Source organism: Cibotium barometz, chromosome 21 (assembly GCF_041138505.1).
Source record: "Cibotium barometz isolate CiBa-2024 chromosome 21, ASM4113850v1, whole genome shotgun sequence".
Classification (NCBI taxonomy): domain Eukaryota; kingdom Viridiplantae; phylum Streptophyta; class Polypodiopsida; order Cyatheales; family Cibotiaceae; genus Cibotium; species Cibotium barometz.
Genome location: NC_141066.1, coordinates 33,924,347 through 33,944,971, shown reverse-complemented (window position 1 = coordinate 33,944,971; position 20,625 = coordinate 33,924,347). Strand labels below are relative to the sequence as shown.

Sequence of the window (20,625 nt, the reverse complement as noted above, 5' to 3'; positions counted from 1 at the left end):
CAATGTGACAAGATCAGCGTCCCAATCTCTCTAAGCCATACACATGTATCAATATTCACGGCAAACCAATGGCATAGTAATAGTCCAAGTTGTATACCACTGTGAACCATACATATCCACAAAAATCTCCATGTGACTAGTACACATATATCATAGAAGTCCCATAAACAGATGTACTGTCAGCCTCAGTACCTTCGGGTGAGAGAAAATCTGCACCAAGCGACCTCTAGATGTCATCTGAGCCTGTCTGTATCAAGGGAGTGGAGGTGCTACCCCGCTCTTGAGCATCAGGTAATGCTCCAAACCCATGCTCTGCTGAACCTGAATGAGCCACAATAAGAGTCGGCTCTAACTCAAAGGTATCGAGATAAAGCTGCAAAACCTGAGGTGAATCTGTTAAGTCACCTTCCTCCATCCACTTCGCATCCATCGGTGAATAGTTCTTGAACTTCACAAGATAGCGACGGGAAACTTTACCTCGTACCTTCCTTTCTTTATGTGCCAGTATCTGCTCTGGAATCAGAACCTCATCAAGTTCCTCAACTTCCGGCTGAGCCTCATCTGATACATCCTCAGGCACATCCCCACGGAAAGGTCTAAGAAGACTCACGTGAAAAGCATTGTGAATCCTCCAGTGATCTGGTAACTTCAAACGATAGGTTACCTCACTAATCTTTTCCAAAACCTGAAAAGGCCCATAATATCGCATGCTCAACTTAGGGAATAAGCGCTCTTTACCCTTCATCTTCTTGAGTCTAGCCTTTTCAAAGCGCAAAAGAACCCAATCACCCAATGCAAATTGTAAATCACGTCTGTGACGGTCTGCGGCTTTCTTTTGCTTCTGCTGAGTTTTTTGGAGGGCCAACTTAACTCTCCGATAAGCTTCATCCAAGTTCTCCACATACTGATCAGCCTCAAAGATCTTATCCTTTGTATGCAAAATGGGTGGAACCTTCTTCCCTCCTTCTACAATCTCAAAAGGCGCCTTGCCTGTCGAGCTATGTACAGTGTTGTTATATGCAAACTCCACCAAAGGAAGATACTTTTCCCATTGTTGCTTGTGCTCTGACACATAACACTTGAGAAGATCCAACACTGTAGAGTTAGCCTCTTCTGACTGACCATCTGTCTGTGGATGAAATGACGATGAAAACTTGAGAGTTGTACCCATGTTGTCAAAACAACCCTCTCCAAAACAAACTCGTCATCCGTGGATCACGGTCACTAATGATAGACGTAGGCAAGCCATGATACTTGAAGATGTTTGCCATGAACAACTTCACCATATGATCCACTTTAATTGTCTTCCTCACGGGAATGAAATGTGCCTGCTTACTGAACCTGCATATGATAGTCCAGATGCCATCATTTCCCGTTTGTGTCCGTGGAAGATCAAATACAAAATCCATGGCAATGCTCTCCCAAGGTCTATCCGGAATAGGTAAAGGCTGTAATAACCCTAGTGTCTTCTGACGGTCAAACTTTACCTTCTAACATACGATGCATTGCCTCACAAAGGCATCAACATCTCTTCTCAAGGTTGGCCAATAAAAGAAAGTCTCCACTGCTTTGACCATGGCGTCAATACCTCTATGACCTGCATACGGTGGAGCATGACTTTCAATCATAACCTTGAGTCGCAATGGCCTGGTAACACACAGTCTGCCATGCATCAATAAAAACCCATCTCTGAGATTGTAATGCTCATGCCGCTGACCCTCAGACATCTGATCATACAACCTTTCAAAATCCTCATCATGGGCATACTGCTCTTTCATTTCATCAAGCTCATGATGATAAGCAAGTGAAACTGCAGAGACCTGTGGCTTGCGTGACAAAGCATCTGCCACTACATTCTTTTTGCCTTCCACATGCACAATTTGAAAGTGAAACATTGACAAAAAGTTTGCCCAACGCATATGCTTCTCTGAAAGCTTAGTCTGCGTGAGGAAATATCGCAAGGTCTGATGATCTGTCTGCACAGTGAAATCAGCCCCAAGCAAGTAGTGTTTCCAAGTAGAAAGAGCGTGAATTACAGCCAACATCTCTTTCTCATACACCTGCAAATGCTTCTCAGCATCTTGCAAAACTCTACTCTCATAGGCTATGACATGTCCCTCTTGCATGAGAACTGCACCAATGCTACTTCCACATGCATCACACTGGACAACAAAAGCCTTTCGGAGGTCCGGTAACACCAATACTGGGTCTGAAGTAAGCTTTTCATTGAGCTTTTTGAATGCTGTAATTTCCCGATCAGTCCATCTAAACGGAGTTGCTTTCTTCGTCAAAGCATGAAGAGGCGAAGCAATTTCAGCAAAGTGCCGTATGTAACGCCTGTAATAGGAACACAATCCTAGAAAGCTGCGTACATCATGCACGGTCCTCGAAGTTGGCCAATTAAGTATTGCTTCAACCTTGGCTGGATCCATACGGACTCCATGACCAGACACAATATGCCCCAAGAAATGTATCTCCTGCAAAAAGAACTCACTCTTCTTGCCATTAACCACCAACGTATGGTTTCTGAGTTCTGCAAACACAATGGCCAAATGCCTTCTATGCTCTTCCTCAGTTCGTGAATGCACAATCATATCATCAAAGAATGTGCCCACAAACTCTCTATGAGGCCTGAAAATCCTGTCCATCATTCTGTTAAATGTGGCAGGCGCATTTGTCAAACCAAAGGGCATAACCAAGAACTCATACAACCCAAACGTGGTTCGGAATGCTGTCTTATGCACATCCTCGGGTCTAATGCGTATCTGATGATACCCGCTTTTCAAGTCAATACGACTAAAAACTGTGGAGCCCTGTAAGCGGTCCAAGATGTCATCAATCCTCGGTATGGGGAATCGATTCTTGATGGTATTCTTGTTCAGCGCCCTGTAATCAATACACATGCGCCAAGAACCATCCTTCTTCTGCACTAAGAGCACAGGTGAGCAAAAGGGTGATGAGCTAGGCTGTATCAACCCTTTATTTAGAAGCTCCTGCACCTGACTCATAATCTCTTCCTGTTGGGCTGCACTAAGACGGTACGGCGGTCTATTCGGTGGAGTACTACCAGGAATCAGATCTATGGCATGATCTTCTGGCCTCTCAGGAGGTAATTCTCCTGGCAATGACTCGGAAAAACAGTCTTGAAACCCACTTAAGAAATCAGCCCTGTCCTTATCTAACATTGACAAATTAGACTTAGACTCATCATCCTGTGCATCCTTTACATAAATCAAGTACGCGGAAAGATGCTTTTTCATTACTGATGGAATCGCCGAAGCGGATACAATAGGAACAGATTCCCCTTTGAGTTTTACATCCAATACATGCTCTTTCCCTCTATGAGTCAGAGTAATTGTCCTATTGTAAGTATCCACCACCGCATGTACCCTGTGGCACCATGGCATCCCCAACAAAACATCACAGCCATCCAAAGGCATGATGAAGAACTCCTCGCTGTCCACATAACCCTGCAAATGAAGCCGAAGCTTCCCAATGATAGGAGTAACGGGTTCTGCATACCCTGGACAAGCCATATTAGTCTCATGTAACGGCCCCATCTCCTCTGCGCGAATCCCCAATCGGCCAGCCAAATCTGGTGAAATGAAGTTGGCTCTAGCACCTGTGTCAAAGAAGATCAAAGCATTCTGATCTCTCACTTTGCCCCATGCCCTGCACAACTCTGTAGCTTCACCACCTAGCTGCTCCCCCACAAGATCAGGAACTAAGCCTGCAGAAGGCTTTGGTTTCTTTGGCGTGGGCTCTCCTTTATTGTCAGGGTCCTTTTTGGACGTTCTTTTGGGACAATTAAATGACATATGCCCCTCTTCAGTACAGTAAAAACACTTTTGAGCATCTCTCAAAGCCCGTCTTTCCTCAGAAGTCCTCTTGGGCATTGGCAACTTCTTATACTTTGTCTCTGAAGACCCTTTAGTATCACGAGAAGCATGCCCAAATTTTTCAGCTTTCTTGCTCAATTTCTTACTGCCTTTAAATCCAGATGAACCACCCGTGAGTAACGCATTAGCTGTCATAGCATTTTCAATCATCTGTGACATGTTCGTTACTCTTGTCTTTATACAATAATGTCGTACCTCCTTCTTGTTATAATCCTCCAAACTATCACACTTTGAAGCATCCAGCTTGTGCCATGCTGTCATAACATCCACCTCAAATGTAGATGTGAGCCATACGGAAGAGAAAACCTGTTTGAATTGGACCCATGTGGTGGGTGCTATGCCCTGCAAAAGAAGAGTAGACCACCACTGCAAAGCATTGCCCTTGAGAAAAGTGGCAGCTTTCTTTCACCTTAGAGGACTCTGTGTAATTCCCACCAGAAAAAGCAGCATCAAACTGCTATCCTTGGCCCCACTGAAAGTGTCAAACTTCACTGCAGCTCCCCCTTCCTTGTAATCCTTCGCCTTTCCCATAGGCGTTAGATTATCATATGGAAGTGGTTTCGTAAGATTGCTGCCCCCAACATTCATACCCATCATTGGGTCAACATTTCCCATTCCCATGCCAGGCATACCATACATTCCAGCCATGTTTCCATACATTCCATTATGCATACCTGGCTGCATGCCACCAAACATATTGCCTTGCATCCCAGGTTGCATGCTTCCAAACATATTTCCTTGCATACCGGACTGCATACCACCATACATATTCCCTTGCATGCCAGGCTGAAAATTGGCTCCAAAAGGCCCATACATACCCATGCCTCCCTGAGGGTAACCCCCAGTCATGGATTGAAACACCGAGCCACCACCAAAATAACCTGGATGCATATTCTGCTGAGGAATAGGTGGATGTCCATAGAAGGAACTCTGAGAGTTTGCACCATAAGCATGCTGCATATTCGAAAACTGGCCAAAAGATGGTTCCTGTGGGATGGCACCACTATGACCCTGTGGAAGATTCTTCGAACGAACCTTCTTCTTCTTCTTCTGGGGCTCTGTGCAGGGCTCTGTGCGAGATCTCATAAATTCAGCAAATCTCTCACTCTGTGTGAGCTGCATAAAAGTATCCATAACACTAGCCAAGCGATCTTTGAACCGAGCATCATCATCCTCTTTACCATGCACATCTTCTGGCTGTGTTACATCCTCATAAGGCTCAACATCTGCAGCCTGTTCTCCTGCAAAAATATCCTCAGATACATCTCTTTCAGGAGAAGTCTCTTGCTCTTCTTCTTCATGATAGAAGTACTCATCCTCTGTATCAGACATGATTGCTGAATTTTCAGCGATGGCTTTCTTCAAAGCAACCACGAGCTCACCCCCTTCAGAAAGTTGATGATTGGTCCCGGGGGGACGGAACCTTGAAACCGGCCTCTGATAGAAAACCAGAGTGCGGTAGATTAGCGATCACCCGTCCACTTGTAGTCTAGAAGATAAAACAAAACAGATTGGAGCTAGAGTGCCCAAATCTGAAAACACAGCGACACCTGTTGGCCCCAAAGCTTGGCGCCCCTTGCGGTATTTCTTTATTCAATTATAATAAAATGAATGGCTGAGTACAACACAAAGATCAGCCAAGAGTTTACACCTGTAAGTCCAATCTGACGGCCCACAAATCCTTCTCAGCACAGAGGATCTATGCACACAGATCTGTGTTCCACAATAACACACTGTGCCTCCCTCTGATCAGCCAAGATCACTAAGCAGGGCAGCCATGGGCATACATCTGGCATAACTCAAGTGCATGATACAACATCTCAGCTCAAACATACATGTGCTATCCAAACTCTGTCTCAACCCTTGTCAATCTGCCATACCCCTCCTCTCACAAGGGGCCAGATAACTCATATCTGCAACAGACATCAAGCAGTAGAAAGAGAGATAGATGAACAGAAACAAGGCTTACCAAGTTCAGCTCGTGAAACAGTACTGGAGGAAGCAACAGCACCAATTTGTACTTGCAGGCACTTGTTTCCACAACCCTGCTTCACACATGTGCTTGTATTTGCCTGTATCCTCCTCCTGATGTTCACTCTTATGCTGTCCTTGAAAATACAGATCTGAAAATCAGCACTGTACCCGTCTGTACCACCTCGGGATACGTGCTAGGAGTTGTACTTGCACAAACAGTCTGCTGTCCTGATTCTGGTCGCCTGAATCTGAGTACACAGGCCTGTCCAGCACCTGTCTGCACCACCTGCAGCAACTGTACTTGCTGTACCTGGCTGTCCGTACACTGTACGGCAGCCGTACAGTACTGTACTTGCTGAAACTTGTCTGCACAGCCTGTACTGGTCCTGTGCGCAGCCAGTCCAGCAGTGAAGAAGACCCACAGCTTGTACCAGAGAGAGAGAAAGAGAGTGTACTTGCACAGATCTGGCCGTACAGTGCTGTACGGCTGATTTACACTCAGAAAAACAGCAACAGCCCTCCAAGATCTGCAGTCGACTTGCTCTTCCACTCTTCCACGCTTGTGTACATGCGCTTGAAAACTTCTCCACGACTCCTTTCCCAAAAGCTAGAGAGAGGGGGAGGAGAGAGAAGCACTACTGACGGGAAGGACGCTTGGTGACCGTCCAAGAGCTTATAAAAGGGTGGCTAGGGTCAGTCAGTTAGTCAGAGTCTGGCGAGGCTATGCGAGAGCTCTGTGGTCCAGGAGCCTGGATCTAGTGCAGACATGCAATTGTTGCATGCAGTCAAGGCCGGCAGCAGTCTTGAGGCCTGCGAGGGTAGCTACATGGCGGTATGGGACATCATGGGGTAGAGACCGGTCGTTACGTCTAGCTAGCTAGCTCAACTCATGGCTCGGTGGGGATAGCCAGGTCATGTGGGCTTTGCCCGCAGCTGTCATGGTTGCATGGTGAGTCAGGCCTACACCCCCCCTTCATGGTTTACGATTTTGTTTTGGCAGGTTTGGAGTCTTGTTTCAGGTTTTCCCTACGAGGTGACCTTGGGGGTTTTGATAGTGGTATCAGAGGGTGCCCCGAGGGCGTGCAAGTCGGTAGGTAGGAAAAGAAAGAGGTCAAGAAGAGGTATGAGTTTGGTTACACTGTTGTTTTTCATGTTACTGATGTTTTTTCAGATTTCAGCTTTTTTTTTTTCTTGTATGCATCATGGGGAAGAGAAGCCAGTGTTGTGGTCAAGAAGCGGGTAGTGAAGGAACAACTTTGCTTGTTCTCACGTGGGGGAAGGCAAGTGAAGGAAGTCTTGTTGGTTGTGCTTCAAAGAGAGAGAGAGAGAGAGAGAGAGAACCGAGAATCTTTTTTTTCGCTCCTGCTGAAGGCAGGTGGCGTGCAGGCAGGGTGCAAAGCTTTTTTTTAAAGCCTTCACGTTTTTTTAAGGCTCCCGGTTTTTTTTAGCCTTTTGAAGGACCTTACGCACGTTTTTTGAAGGCAGCCCCTTTTCTTTTTTTTTAAAGCAACTCACGTGGCTTTATAAAAAAAAAGACAACGCAGCCAGGGTGGCTGTTTTTTTTAAATCCCACTTGGGCTTAAAATACCTCCGCTTGGCAGCGTCGGCTTGCACAAGGAAAAAAACAAGCGTGCGTTTCCGCACAGGATTTCTCAAGCAGGCTTCTTGCCGCCTCTCATTCTCTGTTTTCTTGGCAGTCGGGACCCCTGTGAACTTCTAGAGCCTTTTGTGCTCGGAATCTCTCTCGGCTTGCGAGATCTTTTGTTTCTCGAAGACTTAGTTGCTCCTCACCTCTCCTCTTCCAGGATGTCGACCCAAGAATTAGAGATGTAACCCACTCCCGAACACGAAGACTCGCCGGCTCTAGAGGCCGACGACGGCGATCTTTTTGAACATTTCGTGACTAAATTTGATTTTTTGGGAGTTTAAATTCACTTTCGAGGCTTTTTTTGCGGAGCATCAGGCACAGGTCGTCGTGCAGATGCAGACTTTGCAGAATTCCATCTCTTTATTGACCACTACTCTTTCTACTCTCTTGAGCATGGATACCTTGGCGTCTACTTTAGGTCCCAACATCACTCGGGAGCAGTTCGGGGGCGAGCAATAGCAGTGTACCAAGGAGATTGTGGACACGTGGCTACATAAGTGGCATGTCCACTTTTAGTTTCATCCATATGGCGATGACAAAAAGATTCAGTTAGCAACAAGTTTCATCCCAGGCAAGGCTTTGTTAAGGTGGAAAGAACTCCGATCTAAACCGACAACTTGGGCATAGTTTAAAGAAGTCTTCAAGGGGTTCCTAAAGAAGGAGGACAATTACGACGTAGTTGCTCAGTTTGCCAATTTGACCATGACCTCGCAGAACCTCACTTATGAGGTCTACCTCTAGAAATTCAGAGACTTGCAGATGAAAGCTACGAAGATGGATTCAACTACTTATTTGGGTTTCTTCGTAGCAGGATTACGAGACTCGTACTGTTTACAGGTCAGAAATAACAAGTGCAAAACTTTGGACGAGCCCTCTTCTTGCCTTTATATGAATTTGAAAATGGCCTATTTTTGGGCAAAACATGCAACTATTCCGCCATAGTAGCCAATTTTGAAGTGTTTGATTCGGGTATACCTCAAGGCTGTCCTGTATTATAGAGTGCAAGCCAGCTTCAAACTTTCTTTTCTTCTCTTCTTCGTCAAGAGACATGGAGTTACCTTCAGCAACACCTTCCAAAATTTGCCCACATAAGTTTGCACAGGCTCTCCCTCTTCCTACTTAAGCCAATCCCATTCCTTCTTCACATTCTTAGCAAAGTTTGGTGGCAATAACTGTGCACAAAACTGCCTCTTAAAATCAGTCCAAGAAAGAGCTGCAGTGCCATCCAACAATTTTTCCATCCACCAATCACTGGCCATATCTTTCAAGTGCATACCCACATGTCTCAACTTAGACTTCTTTGTGAAGTCTCCATCACAAAAGGCTATCTCAAATTGCCTGACAAAAGAAAGAGCCTGTGTAGTATCCATCTTTCCATGGAAATTTCAAACTTAATGTCTTATCTCCGGATTTGAATTGTCGGGTCTTCTTCCTGCTACGTGACCTATCAGGGGAATCAAATCTGTCTCTCTTCCTCCGGGAATGAGAAGAGCCTTCATGCTCGGAGTATTCCTGTTTCCGAAAATGAGAGGAGGCATCATCAGACTGCTTAGAGTTTGCATGGGTGGCATGATGAGACACATCCTTTTTCACCTCTCGTTTTTCTTGCAAGTAAGACTTTGGCCAATTCCTTAGGATTTGGATATCCTAACTGAGCAGATATGGCCTCGAAGACCGCGCCATTTGTATTGCTCTTTCTGTTAGATTGTAAAACCCTATGTACATCGGGATCATCCTATATGGCCCTCAATTCTGCAGTCTCATCACGATATTGTCTAACTTGGCGTCTTAGAGTTTCCAACTCTGACAATACATCCGTAAGTGGTGCGGTAAGTGGTGTGTTTTGTACATCCTTGAGCATCTCATCCTACATCTGTCTGTCGGGTGTATTTATCACATGCTTATCATCACTCACATGTTTAGCCATGTTTGCTGACCACAAATTTTTGCCAACACAATAATCTTATGTGCCGAGGATGCTCTATCTACTACCCTTAACAAGGAGATTTACCACATACTAGAGAACCAAAGCTCTGATACAACTGTCACAAATACGGAAGCATGTACACAGAAAATCTCATCCCATACATAACATCATGGGATGACACATAAGCATCTGACAATACATAAGCATGCTTTGAAACCACTAAAACAGTAACATGAAAACTTGCACAAGACACAACACTAGGGACTGAAGTTGGGCTAGCACACACCCCCCCCCGCGCGCGCGCGTCATGTGCACAGTGTGTATCTACCGTGTGCTACACGCACACAAGACTAGCTTCGAGGTTTGGGGAAGCTTGGAGCTAGGCAGGCTGATTGGCGAGCTGAGCTAACTAGTTGAACGTGCTGACCAATCTCTACCTCATGACGTCCCATACCGCCACGAAGCCACCCTTGCGGGCCTCGTGACTGCTGTCGGCCTTGGCTGCATAATCTTCGACATACCCTTTCATCTTTTTATTGGCCAAAGATGAAAGAGTATGTAGAAGATTATGTCCTCAAGTGTCAAGTTTGTCAAGCAAATAAAGCTGAACGCTTTAGACAAGCTGGGCTGTTGCATCCTTTGCAAATCCTAGGTAATAAATGGGAAAGTATTTCCATGGATTTTATTACTGGATTGCCAAGAACACATCAAGGCCACGATTCTATTTGGGTTGTGGTGGATCGCTTGACAAAAATGGCTAGATTTTTATAGACCCGGAAGACCATTACAGCTACGCAATTAGCAAGGCAGTTTATCGAGCAATTGTTTAGGCTGTACGGGTTACCGTAGGACATAGTCAGTGATAGGGACTCTAAGTTTACAAGTGACTTTTGGAGGCTTGTTTTTGAGAAGTTGGAAACAATTTTGAATTTGAGTTCCTCAGATTATCCTCAATCTGATGGCGAGACTGAAAGAGTTAATCAGATTTTGGAGGATATGCTTCATGCATATGTCTCCAAAAGACAGAGTTCATGGGAGAATTATCTTCCTATGTTAGAATTTGCATATAATAGTACTAAGCATACGAGTACAGATTTTAGTCCTTTTATGCTTATGTATGGTTTTCAACCTAGATCACCTGTTACAGTGGGATTTTCAGGACTTCAGCATGATGCAGCACGTAATTTTTTGCAAGATATGCAAGAAATGTTACAAGTTGCGAAGGAATCTATTAGAAGTACTCAAGACAGAGACAAATTTTATTCTAATAGACATCGTTCACCCAGAGAGTTCACTGAAGGAACGATGGTGTATTTGCGAGTTTCGAAAGATTCCGAGACTTTACGGACAGGTCGATCTCCGAAATTATCCCCTAGATACTGTGGACCATTTCGTATTACACGACGGATTGGTTCAATCGCATATGAATTGGATTTGTCTTCTCATGTGAAAGTTCATCTCGTATTAAGTACTGTGTTCGAACAGACCAGTTAGTTACTCCTTAAGAAATTATAGATGTCGAGGACATGACATTTGTTCCACACAAACGTGAAAAGATTCTTGGATTTCGTGAAAGATGATTGCGTAATACACTTATCACGGAATACAAGATCAAGTGGAAGGATCGTGTTGAGGAGGACGCTACATGGGAGACATTGACTACCCTTCAGAGGGATTACCCTGGCTTTTTAGTGAGCTCAGGAGTGAGCTCTTAGAGGAAGGGGAGTATGTCATGTGCACAGTGTGTATCTACTGTGTGCTACACGCACACAAGACTAGCTTCGAGGTTTTGGAAAGCTTGGAGCTAGGTAGGCTGATTGGCGAGCTGGGCTAGGGATAGACTAACGGGCGGGCACCCAAGTATGGACAGGCGGGCGCCCAAGTGTGGACGCCCGGTGACCGGCCAAGAGCCTATAAAAGGGTGGCCAAGGTTAGTCAATAGTTCATAGAGTCTCGCGTGTCTTTGTGAGAGCTCTATGATCTGGAGCCTGGATCTAGTGCAGACATGCACCTGCATGCAGCCAAGGCCGGTAGCAGTCTCGAGGCCCGCAAGGGTAGCTTTGTGGCGGTATGGGACATCACGAGGTAGAGATTGGTCGGCACATCCAACTAGTTAGCTCAGCTCATGCCTCGGTGGGGACAGCCAAGACATGTGGGCTTATCCACGGCTGTCAAGGTTGGGAAGTGAGTCAGGCCTACACCCCCTTCACATTGCTTGGTTTGTTTGTAGGTTTCGAGTCTTGTACCAGGTTCATTCTACGAGGTGATCCTATGGGGATACGACCCCCCCCCCCTCCCCTTCCCGAGATATCTTTATTACCAACAGAGTAGTCTAGTACAAGAGAACGGGTGCCAAAGAGTAAACACTCTACAGACTGACACCAGATACATCCAAAATATGATGAAAACAAATAAAATAGTTACCTAAGATCTCAATCTCAGCCTTCCAAGAGTTCCCCGGGCACAGCCATACTCTAGTATGTGATCACACCCTCTAGCAATAGTGTTGTCCCGAATAACCAGCCATGAAAACCCTAGCTCTAGCCACCCGAAGGTTCCACCCTTAGAGCTATAGGCTTAATGTAGGTTTAGATGCTGTTTGCTTTCGAATTCATCGCGAAGAACCTTACTGGATTGGACTGAACAGCCCTGTTTTTCAGCCCACAAACATGCTGTACAAGTCACCCCAAGAGACGAGATGGATGCCCTGTTATTTGCTTTGCGCCTAGAGTCTTTGGAGCATCAAAACACAGCCTGAATACTGCTGTACAGCAGTCAACCAGCCCTGTAGAAGAGCCAGGAGTAGTCGCCTACTTCAAGAGAGGAGGAAGAATCGCTTTTATTTGTAGCAACTTGGGAGCAAGGTCACTGCGAAACGTTTCACTATCGAAACGAAATGATGCTGAAACGATTTATTTTGGAACAAAACGTTTCAACACGAGGTAGGTGGACAATGAAACGTTGGACCGAAACGATCATATACATAAAATGTGAAGGTGCTGGCCAATAGTTATAAACTGATATTAGCATATTTATCATCAGTAAACAAAGAAGACATACAAAAGAGAAGAGAAAAGAACAAATAGGACGAAAGAAGGAAAGAGAGAATTATAAAAGCTAAAAAGCGCACAAAATCACAACCTTTTTCCCCACATGAAATGTTTCAACACTGAAACGTGAAACGAGTTTCAAAGCCATCGAAACGAGTTTCATGGTGACCATGCCCTGGAGGCAAGAAATCAGCTATATATAAGCCCTGGTAGGAGTCGACCAGCCCTTAGAGCTGTTGTGCATGCCAAACTGACACCTGTATGAAGCCCTAGGGTGTTCCACACCCAAAAACAGCTGGAAAGGAGGCACCTAGCTGCTTTTGGCATCTCCCTCCCAGAATAGCAACTCGTGGAGCTGTTATTGCTGCCACTTAGTAATGGCCAAGTTTCATTAAAAACTGGTCCACTTGATGTGAAAACTTTATAAACTGACCGCCCAAACTTAAGTATATGTGAACACTTTATAATTTGTCCGCCCAAATTTAAGTGTATGTGAACACCTGCACTCATAAACCTTTGTATAATAAAATATAAGCTGTAAATTGAGTTTGGGGTCACTTACTACTTGCAAAACACACAAGGCCACTGCCTTATTTCCAAATTGGTGTGCACACACGCATCCATAGGGTTTCCAGGCGTCCCCGGAGCCCATGGACAATCACAGGTAGAAATACCAAGCATTGTCAAGGTAGCTACGACAGGTCATTCATGCATGTCAGAACACAGACAAATGCTTTATGCACAATATTTTGGATTCCATCTTCCAACTTATGTATCTTGTACCGAACCTATCTCAAGCACCGCCCATACAGGTACAAATAATGCTCATTGGGGTGTCCACCCTTCCATGAGATTTCATCATCAACTTGCCAGGAACTCTCACCAGGGTATCCACTCTTCCATGAAGCCCTTCCACATGTATTGAGTCATGCCAGGAACTCACACCAGGATACCAATCCTTCCATGGAGCCCTTCCACATGTAACAAATCATGCCAGAAGCTCACACCAGGATCTCAATCCTTCCATGGAGTCCTTCCACGTGTAACAAACCATGCCAGGAGCTCACACCAGGATCTCAATCCCCCCATGGAGTCCTTCCACATGTACTAAACCATGGGTGGAACACACACTAGGGTCTATATCTACCCTTCCATGGTGTTCCTCCACGTGTATAGCCAGAAATATGACATCAGGATCATCACAAATCCTCCAAATCGCTCTAACCTCCAGGGAGGTCTCTGCATCCTTATAGAGAGAATCTGGGATTAGAACATGGGGTACACTCTTTTGCCTCCCAAGTTCCCTGATGCACAAGATAATCGGTGATGTGATTTGGTAGTACCAGGCAAGATGGTAATAGAGCCTCCTCTATCCAAGCCCCAGTCATCCACATAAAATCTAACCGTGCAAAGATGCATCCATCCCCTCTTCTACGGTTATGACATGAGTAAGATAAAGAATTAGGCCTCCTTGGGAAATCATTCTCTGTCCAACAATCCCTACCATAGAAGAAGAGTATGAATCTCTCCGAGGAGGCTCTCTCCAAGGAGTGTGTTCTACCCACACGACCACATTTTTGTCCAATGGCTGCTCAACCATGTTGAAGTCTCCTCCAACAATCCAATGATCAGCCTGGGGCAATAGTTATGTGATGGTGCCCCAAAGGGCCACCCTCTCGCCCCCTACGTTAGGTGCATAGATATTCAATATACCCTACTTCTATCCCTCCTGCATAACCATAATCCACTATACTCTAGCAAGTATGATAACACCATGGCCAATAACATGATGCAAAAGTGATGCTGACATTGAGATGCATACCCCACCTTTGGTCCCCTATGCACAAGACCAAAAAGTGTCCAGAAATGATCTTAATAGGTTTACCACACTAAAGCATATCCAATTTGTGCTCATGCAGAAGCAACACATCCATAGGTCCACTTGTAATGGTAGGGTGGAGCTGATCCTTAACAAGGCGCTTCCTACTGTGCGTGGGAAGCCTCCCTAGACCCTGCACATTCCGTGGGATAATCCTCATGGTGAAGTGGAGGTTTTGATTCCAGAACTGAGAAACCACTTGGCCAGAGTCTGGACTCTGGACCCGTGTCTCATAATGTTGTAGGAGGGGGTAATCCTTGGAGCAAAATCCAATGTCAACATGTTCACTTTGTCCTAGAGTCTAGACTCTACAGAGTCTCAGCATACATGCACAATGCATGGGTACCCTACAGGACATCGTGGCATATATCTTGTTGTACATCTTGCAAGGTCTCATAAGATGGCAACATGTCATGTGCATCCATACCAAGTGCATCCTGCATTTTGTCCATCCCAAGCAAGGAGGACTCAACATAGTCATTCTGCCCTCATGCAACCTCCTTCTGCAAGGATGACTCTACAAACTCATCACTCTGACCCAATACATCATCATTGTGTACATTGTCTTTGGGAAGGGCATCATCCTGTGCCAGAGTATTCCCACCTAGAGGGCGGCAAGCAAAAGGTTGGCCGAGGCGGAGCATTGGGTTGTTGTAGGAGGCTGACTGAGGCGGAGCATTAAGCTTTGTCGCTTTGGGTGTGCATTTGCATAGCCTCCTACGACCCCTACCCCTAGGGCAATCCCACGCAAAGTGGCCCATCTGGTGACAAACCGGGCACTGGTCAGATCTTCTTGACATCTCCATACATTGCTCCAAGGGACCATTAGGTGCCGGAAGCAGCACAAAATCTTCAAAGGACTTATTGAACCATAACTCTAGGAACAGCATTAGCTAAGGCAGTGACTACCTGGGCAACAGAAGTGGGAAAAGCTGGGATGGTAGACATGTGTAGGACCAGCCTAAAGGCTACCCCAATGGCCTTCAACAATGAACAATAAGCATGAGGAAGACCAGGAATGTGAGAATATTAGGGTAATGGTTCTAGTCTTCTTCGACAAGGTTGAAGTAGTTGTAGGGTAGGAAGAAAATCTTCCTTGGGCCCAAAGGGAAAGGACTTCCCTTGAGCACTTCTGAGGTTGCCTCCTCTACGTCAAAGTCTACTTGGAAGAATCCTCTCCCAAGTAGCCTTACAACTTTAAAATGGAGCACAAAGTTGGAAGACAATGCCGCCAGCACCCAGTCACGGGCTTGGATGCGTGAGGGGTGAGAGCCAAAGATTTTTCCAACGAGTGTCGTCTCAGAGTCTTTTTCAATTTCAGCGAAGAGGGCCACAAGCTTGTCTTAAGAGAACTGGATGGTTTGCTCCGCTGGAGGAGATTGATTAAAACTCATGATGGACAAACAGAGCGTGTGAATCAGGCCATGGAGGACATGTTGCATTCTTGTCTCTATGAGACAATTTGATTGGGAAGAGTATCTTCCATTACTAGAGTTTGCTTACAATAATGCATTATGCTACTAAGATGAGCCCTTTTATGCTGATATATGGTTTTCAGCCTAGAGCCACGTGGATGATTAGCTTAGAGAGAGTCTGAGTTGGTGTTGTGGTTGACTTCTTGATTTGCAATATTTAGCATAAAGAGTGCATAGGATAGAGCGCAATATTATGCTAACCAAAAGCAATGCACTAGAGTCTTGGAAGGAGGCCAATGGGTTTACTTGAGAATTCCAAAAGATTCTTCTAAGTAATGTGGAATAGAAAAGTCTATAAGTTGTCTCCGAGATTTGCTGGACCTTATAGGTTGCTTAAAGGTTGCGTCTCTCGGATGGAGTATGTATGCATCGTGTCTTTCATGTTAGTCGACTGAAATAGATGTTGGGTGTAGGAGATAACTTGGTTTCCAACCAAGAGCTTGTGAGACTCAAGGACCTATTTACCTATGTTACCTATGAGCCAGTGGCTGAGCTTGTGGTTAGCCCAATGGTAAGCCGTGCGAGTGATTGTTGTGAGGACTTGGGGTGCTTAGTATGGGACGCACATGCTTTGAGGATACAGGCTTTCCGGGGTTGCGTTGGTCTCTAGCTTGGGGGTGGCTTATGTGTGGAGCCTACGGTTGGGCGATGAGTGCGAGCGGAACCTCTTTATGTTTCCTTGTTCGCATGTTACTTGGGAGCCTGGAACTGCAAATGGGCTTGCTGAAAAGATCTTCACCTGCTAGAGTGGCTGACTTCAACAAGAATAGACTAAGTGTTGGAAATGTATTCACCACCTGTCATCATCCCACAAGCTACGTAGTTCCGGGCATCCTCAGCCTCCTTAGGATTCACACACAAACAGGCAGGCATGAAAAACATGACATTTCAAACAGATTGTTGCAAGCATGCATGGATGCTATGCACATGCATATTGTGTATTGGATCATCTCCCATTCTCAACCACTTGTACTATTAGTGCTTCTCGAATCTAGGAACGAGCACAAGTCCCTAGACAAGGTCCATGGATGCATACAAAATTGGGCCTATCCAGGCCACTTGAACAATCCAAGCCAAGGCCTTAGGCTTATCCAAGCAGTGTCTCTGGCTAATCCAAGCCATATCCTTTGGCTAATCCAACCATTCAAGTAAGCCCAAAATCTGAGTGACATTCCAGCTAGTGAGAAGAACTTGGGAATCCTTGATAAGAATGCTTCTAGTGACTTCAAAAGATTGTGGGAATGCAAGTAGGAACCCTTATGGAGCTATATTGGCTAGCATATGAAAGGAGAGCTGCTTGCATGTGTGTGCATGTGGAGGGAGGGATATAAGATTTTGAAAGAGAAAGGGAAACGGTGTAAAGTCATTTTGTGCTATCATAGAGAAAACATACGAGATTGCATTCTTCATATAAGTTGTTTATTTGCATCTCTTCCAGTCTTTATCATGTGGTACTCTTTAAGTGCTTGTTTTTGCTCTTGTGGTATAGGCCCTGTTCTGAATTTTACATAATAACATGCTACAGGTCAGGGAAAATGTAAGTGCTGCTATAGAAGTGGAGCAAGATCAAGGCCCAGAGTTGGACATCCTTGAAGAGGTAAAGAGCATCCTTGAACCAGTCAAAAATCTTTGTTGGCCAAGCGGCAGGGAAGAAAACAATTGATTGTATACTAAGTTCAAACATGTTACTAGAAACAATAAAACCACATGATGTCAATGATGAGTTACATCATTGCTTTATCCTTTGTTTAATCCATCAAAGCACATCCATCAATCCCAAATAACACATCGAGTGCATTCCTTCTTAGGAGATGATAACTACATGCAAAACAGAGAGAAGGGTTTAAACGTTCAAAGAGCGCTGAAGCACATTGAGAGAGAGAGAGAGAGAGAGAGAGTTTGTATTAATATCTTACCAAAGACCATGAGGGTCATCGAGAGTGTATCATATGCATGAGAACGTGGTTTAAAAATGATAAAACCACTAAATAACTACTTCATAGTAGATGCTAAAAATAATCTATGTTAAGTTGGGTGCATTTGTATACCATCATGGGGTACCCTTAGGACTAGTTTGTTGCTCAAAGATTGAAGCTTCCCTAGTCCTCTTTCTATAATTCTTTGTAGCCTAATAGAAAAAAGCAAGTGTTTGGGTGTCAAAAGTCTCTAGCCCTCAACAAACTATCCCCATGTTTCCTCATCTCCTTAAGCAAGAGGGAGGTCTAGGCAACATTTATCAATGTAGTGAATAAAACTTTGGGCCTGCTCTATCTCAATCTCCGCAATGTCATACAATGCACAAATCCTCTAGCTTTGTGTGCGTGGCTTTGTGTGTGTGGCTCCCCATAAAGTCTTGTCTCACATCACGGTTGGTGTTATTACACTTTGATTTGACCAATAGAAATATGTGACATATGGTTTTGTAAGTGCCCTTGCTTATGGATAGAGTAGTATGTTATTGTCATAGAAACCTGTATTTGTGGGAAGATTTAGTGGCTCAATGTTTGTTTGGAATGTATGCAGCTAAAGCAAATGTTCATTGGAATGATATTGTTAACCTCTTTGAGGTTATTGGTAGTATGTTTTTAGTTTATTTTTGAGAGATTTGGCTTGACAACGGGGTAGAGCTCAGCCCTTTATTCATCATTTGCCATAATGGCATCAAGATTTTACTTAGAGGGTGGTGGTTAGTGTATCATATGAATGCCCATAGAGAGAATTCATCTAGTAGTCCTATAATACATACCTTACTCTTTCATTAATTGCTACTTATGTGGATAAAGTCTATGCAAATTTTGGAAGTCCCTCAATTGCAAGTGACCAAATCTTGTAAAGCATGTGACTATTTGGAAGAGCACATCAACATCCAATGATGAGACTCCAAATCTAAACAAAATGTTCTACTGAGGGAGTTAAAAGTACTGATCATGTTAACCACTCTAAAGTGGCCTTACCTTATGCATATTGTCAAATATGAAAAGTTTAAGGATTTCATGTACATACTTGCTCTTAAGACTAGTAATAAAGATTGGACTATTTTTAAGTTTGGTTGGCCTAGTGTGAAAGCTACTCACTTGTATATATGTCATTATTCACAATAAGCAATACACAATCATTCCCTTGTAATAGAATACTTATGAGCTCTTCTCTTTTGTACTCTTGCTTGCTTGTATGCTATTGGATTTATGCATGCTAGATGGTGGACAAGAAGGTTGCATGCTTTCCAATTTAGCCTTTGCTCATATCATTGTGTCCATGATAGATGTCAGTCAAAGACTCTATCTCACTAGTCAGAGGGTCCTTTACACCAATTACAGATTGGCTAAGCAATTGCTCTTTTGTCATGCTAGGAGTATACTTGGACAATCTTATAAACTCTTCTTGGTAGACTTCGATTGGTTTAATCCTGCATGTACAAGAGAAGAACTAATTCATCTTTGCTTGGCTTGAGTCGGTAATAAATATTGACTCTAATATTTTCTTTCTTATTACATATACAAGGACTTCTATATGTTACTCCCTCTATGATCTTGATTAATCTCAAAGTCCATAGGAATAACTACCTTGTCTGTGTCAACCCAAGCTAAAAGATAGTTGAGTTTTCAATGGAGCTTGTACATGTCCTAAAGTCTTGGAATCAAACTTTCTGCCACATGGTAGATCTACGACCATTAAAGTATCGCCTCTCAAGCAACCGCTTCGTGTCGAGTTTTCTCTTTTGTGACCTCACTAACCATTTAGAAATAAATTGAGTCCCAAGTATCGACGGGATCATGTTCGTTAGGATCGGGACAAACCATGAAGTTTATCTAACTCCATGGTTGATATCACTTTCATTTCAACATGAAAATTTATATTTTAACATTTTCAAATATATACCCTCCTATTAGCTCCTCGCAATCCATCTTCTTGCATAATAATATATTTTCTAGTAATCCCCAAACCCAAAGGGACTAGGACCATGCAATAGTCCTCGTTAGAGTTCTAAAACTAATACCAAGCATCGCGGATAACTAGGTTTACAAGACTATTTCCAGTGAAGAGTCCAAGGTTAGCTCACTCTTTAGTCAATTTCTTGCCAACTTGGGCATAATATCCTCTTAGGAACAAACTCGCAAACTCATCAAGATCATCAAGTCAATGCTGGCATCCTTGGAGAATTGCCTCTTCTCCATGGCTTGAATACATCACAAAACCAAGGTCATTTTTATCTCCACCAATGACAAGAGTACGTAGCTCTGATGCCACTTATGGGGCCCTATCCAACTCCCCCCTCTTGGGACTGCCCTCATGGGTAGCTAGGTGCCTCCCACTTGGGATCCGAATGGACTCTCCTCCAAACCCAACGGAATTTCAACAAGCATTATCTAGTTTTTGACCAATTTAAAAGTTTTCTAAATAAGCAGTGGAATATATAACTTAGTTTATAATTTAGCGCTTCCATCAGGGAAATGGGGGAGGAGACTTGAGCTTGGATCCAACCTTCTCGTAATCCAACCACCACCTTACCACTTGATGATTAGGGATGGATACTTAGGTTTCCAAGACTAAAGACTATTTCCAGTGAAGAGTCCAAGGTTTGTAGCTCACTCTTTAGTCAATTTCTTGCCAACTCGGGCATAATATCCTCTTAGGAACAAACTCGCATACTCATCAAGATCATCAGGTCAATGCTGGCATCCTTGGAGAATTGCCTCTTCACCATGGCCTGAATACATCACAAAACCAAGGTCATTTTTATCTCCACCAATGACAAGAGTACATAGCTCTAAT

The 20,625-nt window shown here is 44.2% G+C and overlaps 1 protein-coding gene across 1 annotated transcript in view; it reads left to right on the top strand.

Annotated features, from left to right (window-relative positions):
* LOC147627112 (NAD(P)-linked oxidoreductase superfamily protein) overlaps positions 1–17,708 on the top strand; it is a 66,825-nt gene extending 49,117 nt beyond the window's left edge. The window contains exon 5 of the mRNA XM_086815693.1: positions 17,378–17,708. Within this exon, the coding sequence (XP_086671819.1) occupies positions 17,378–17,515 (138 nt within the window). The 3' untranslated portion in view covers positions 17,516–17,708. The remainder of the gene's footprint in view (positions 1–17,377) is intronic.
* The last annotated feature ends 2,917 nt before the right edge of the window (positions 17,709–20,625 follow it).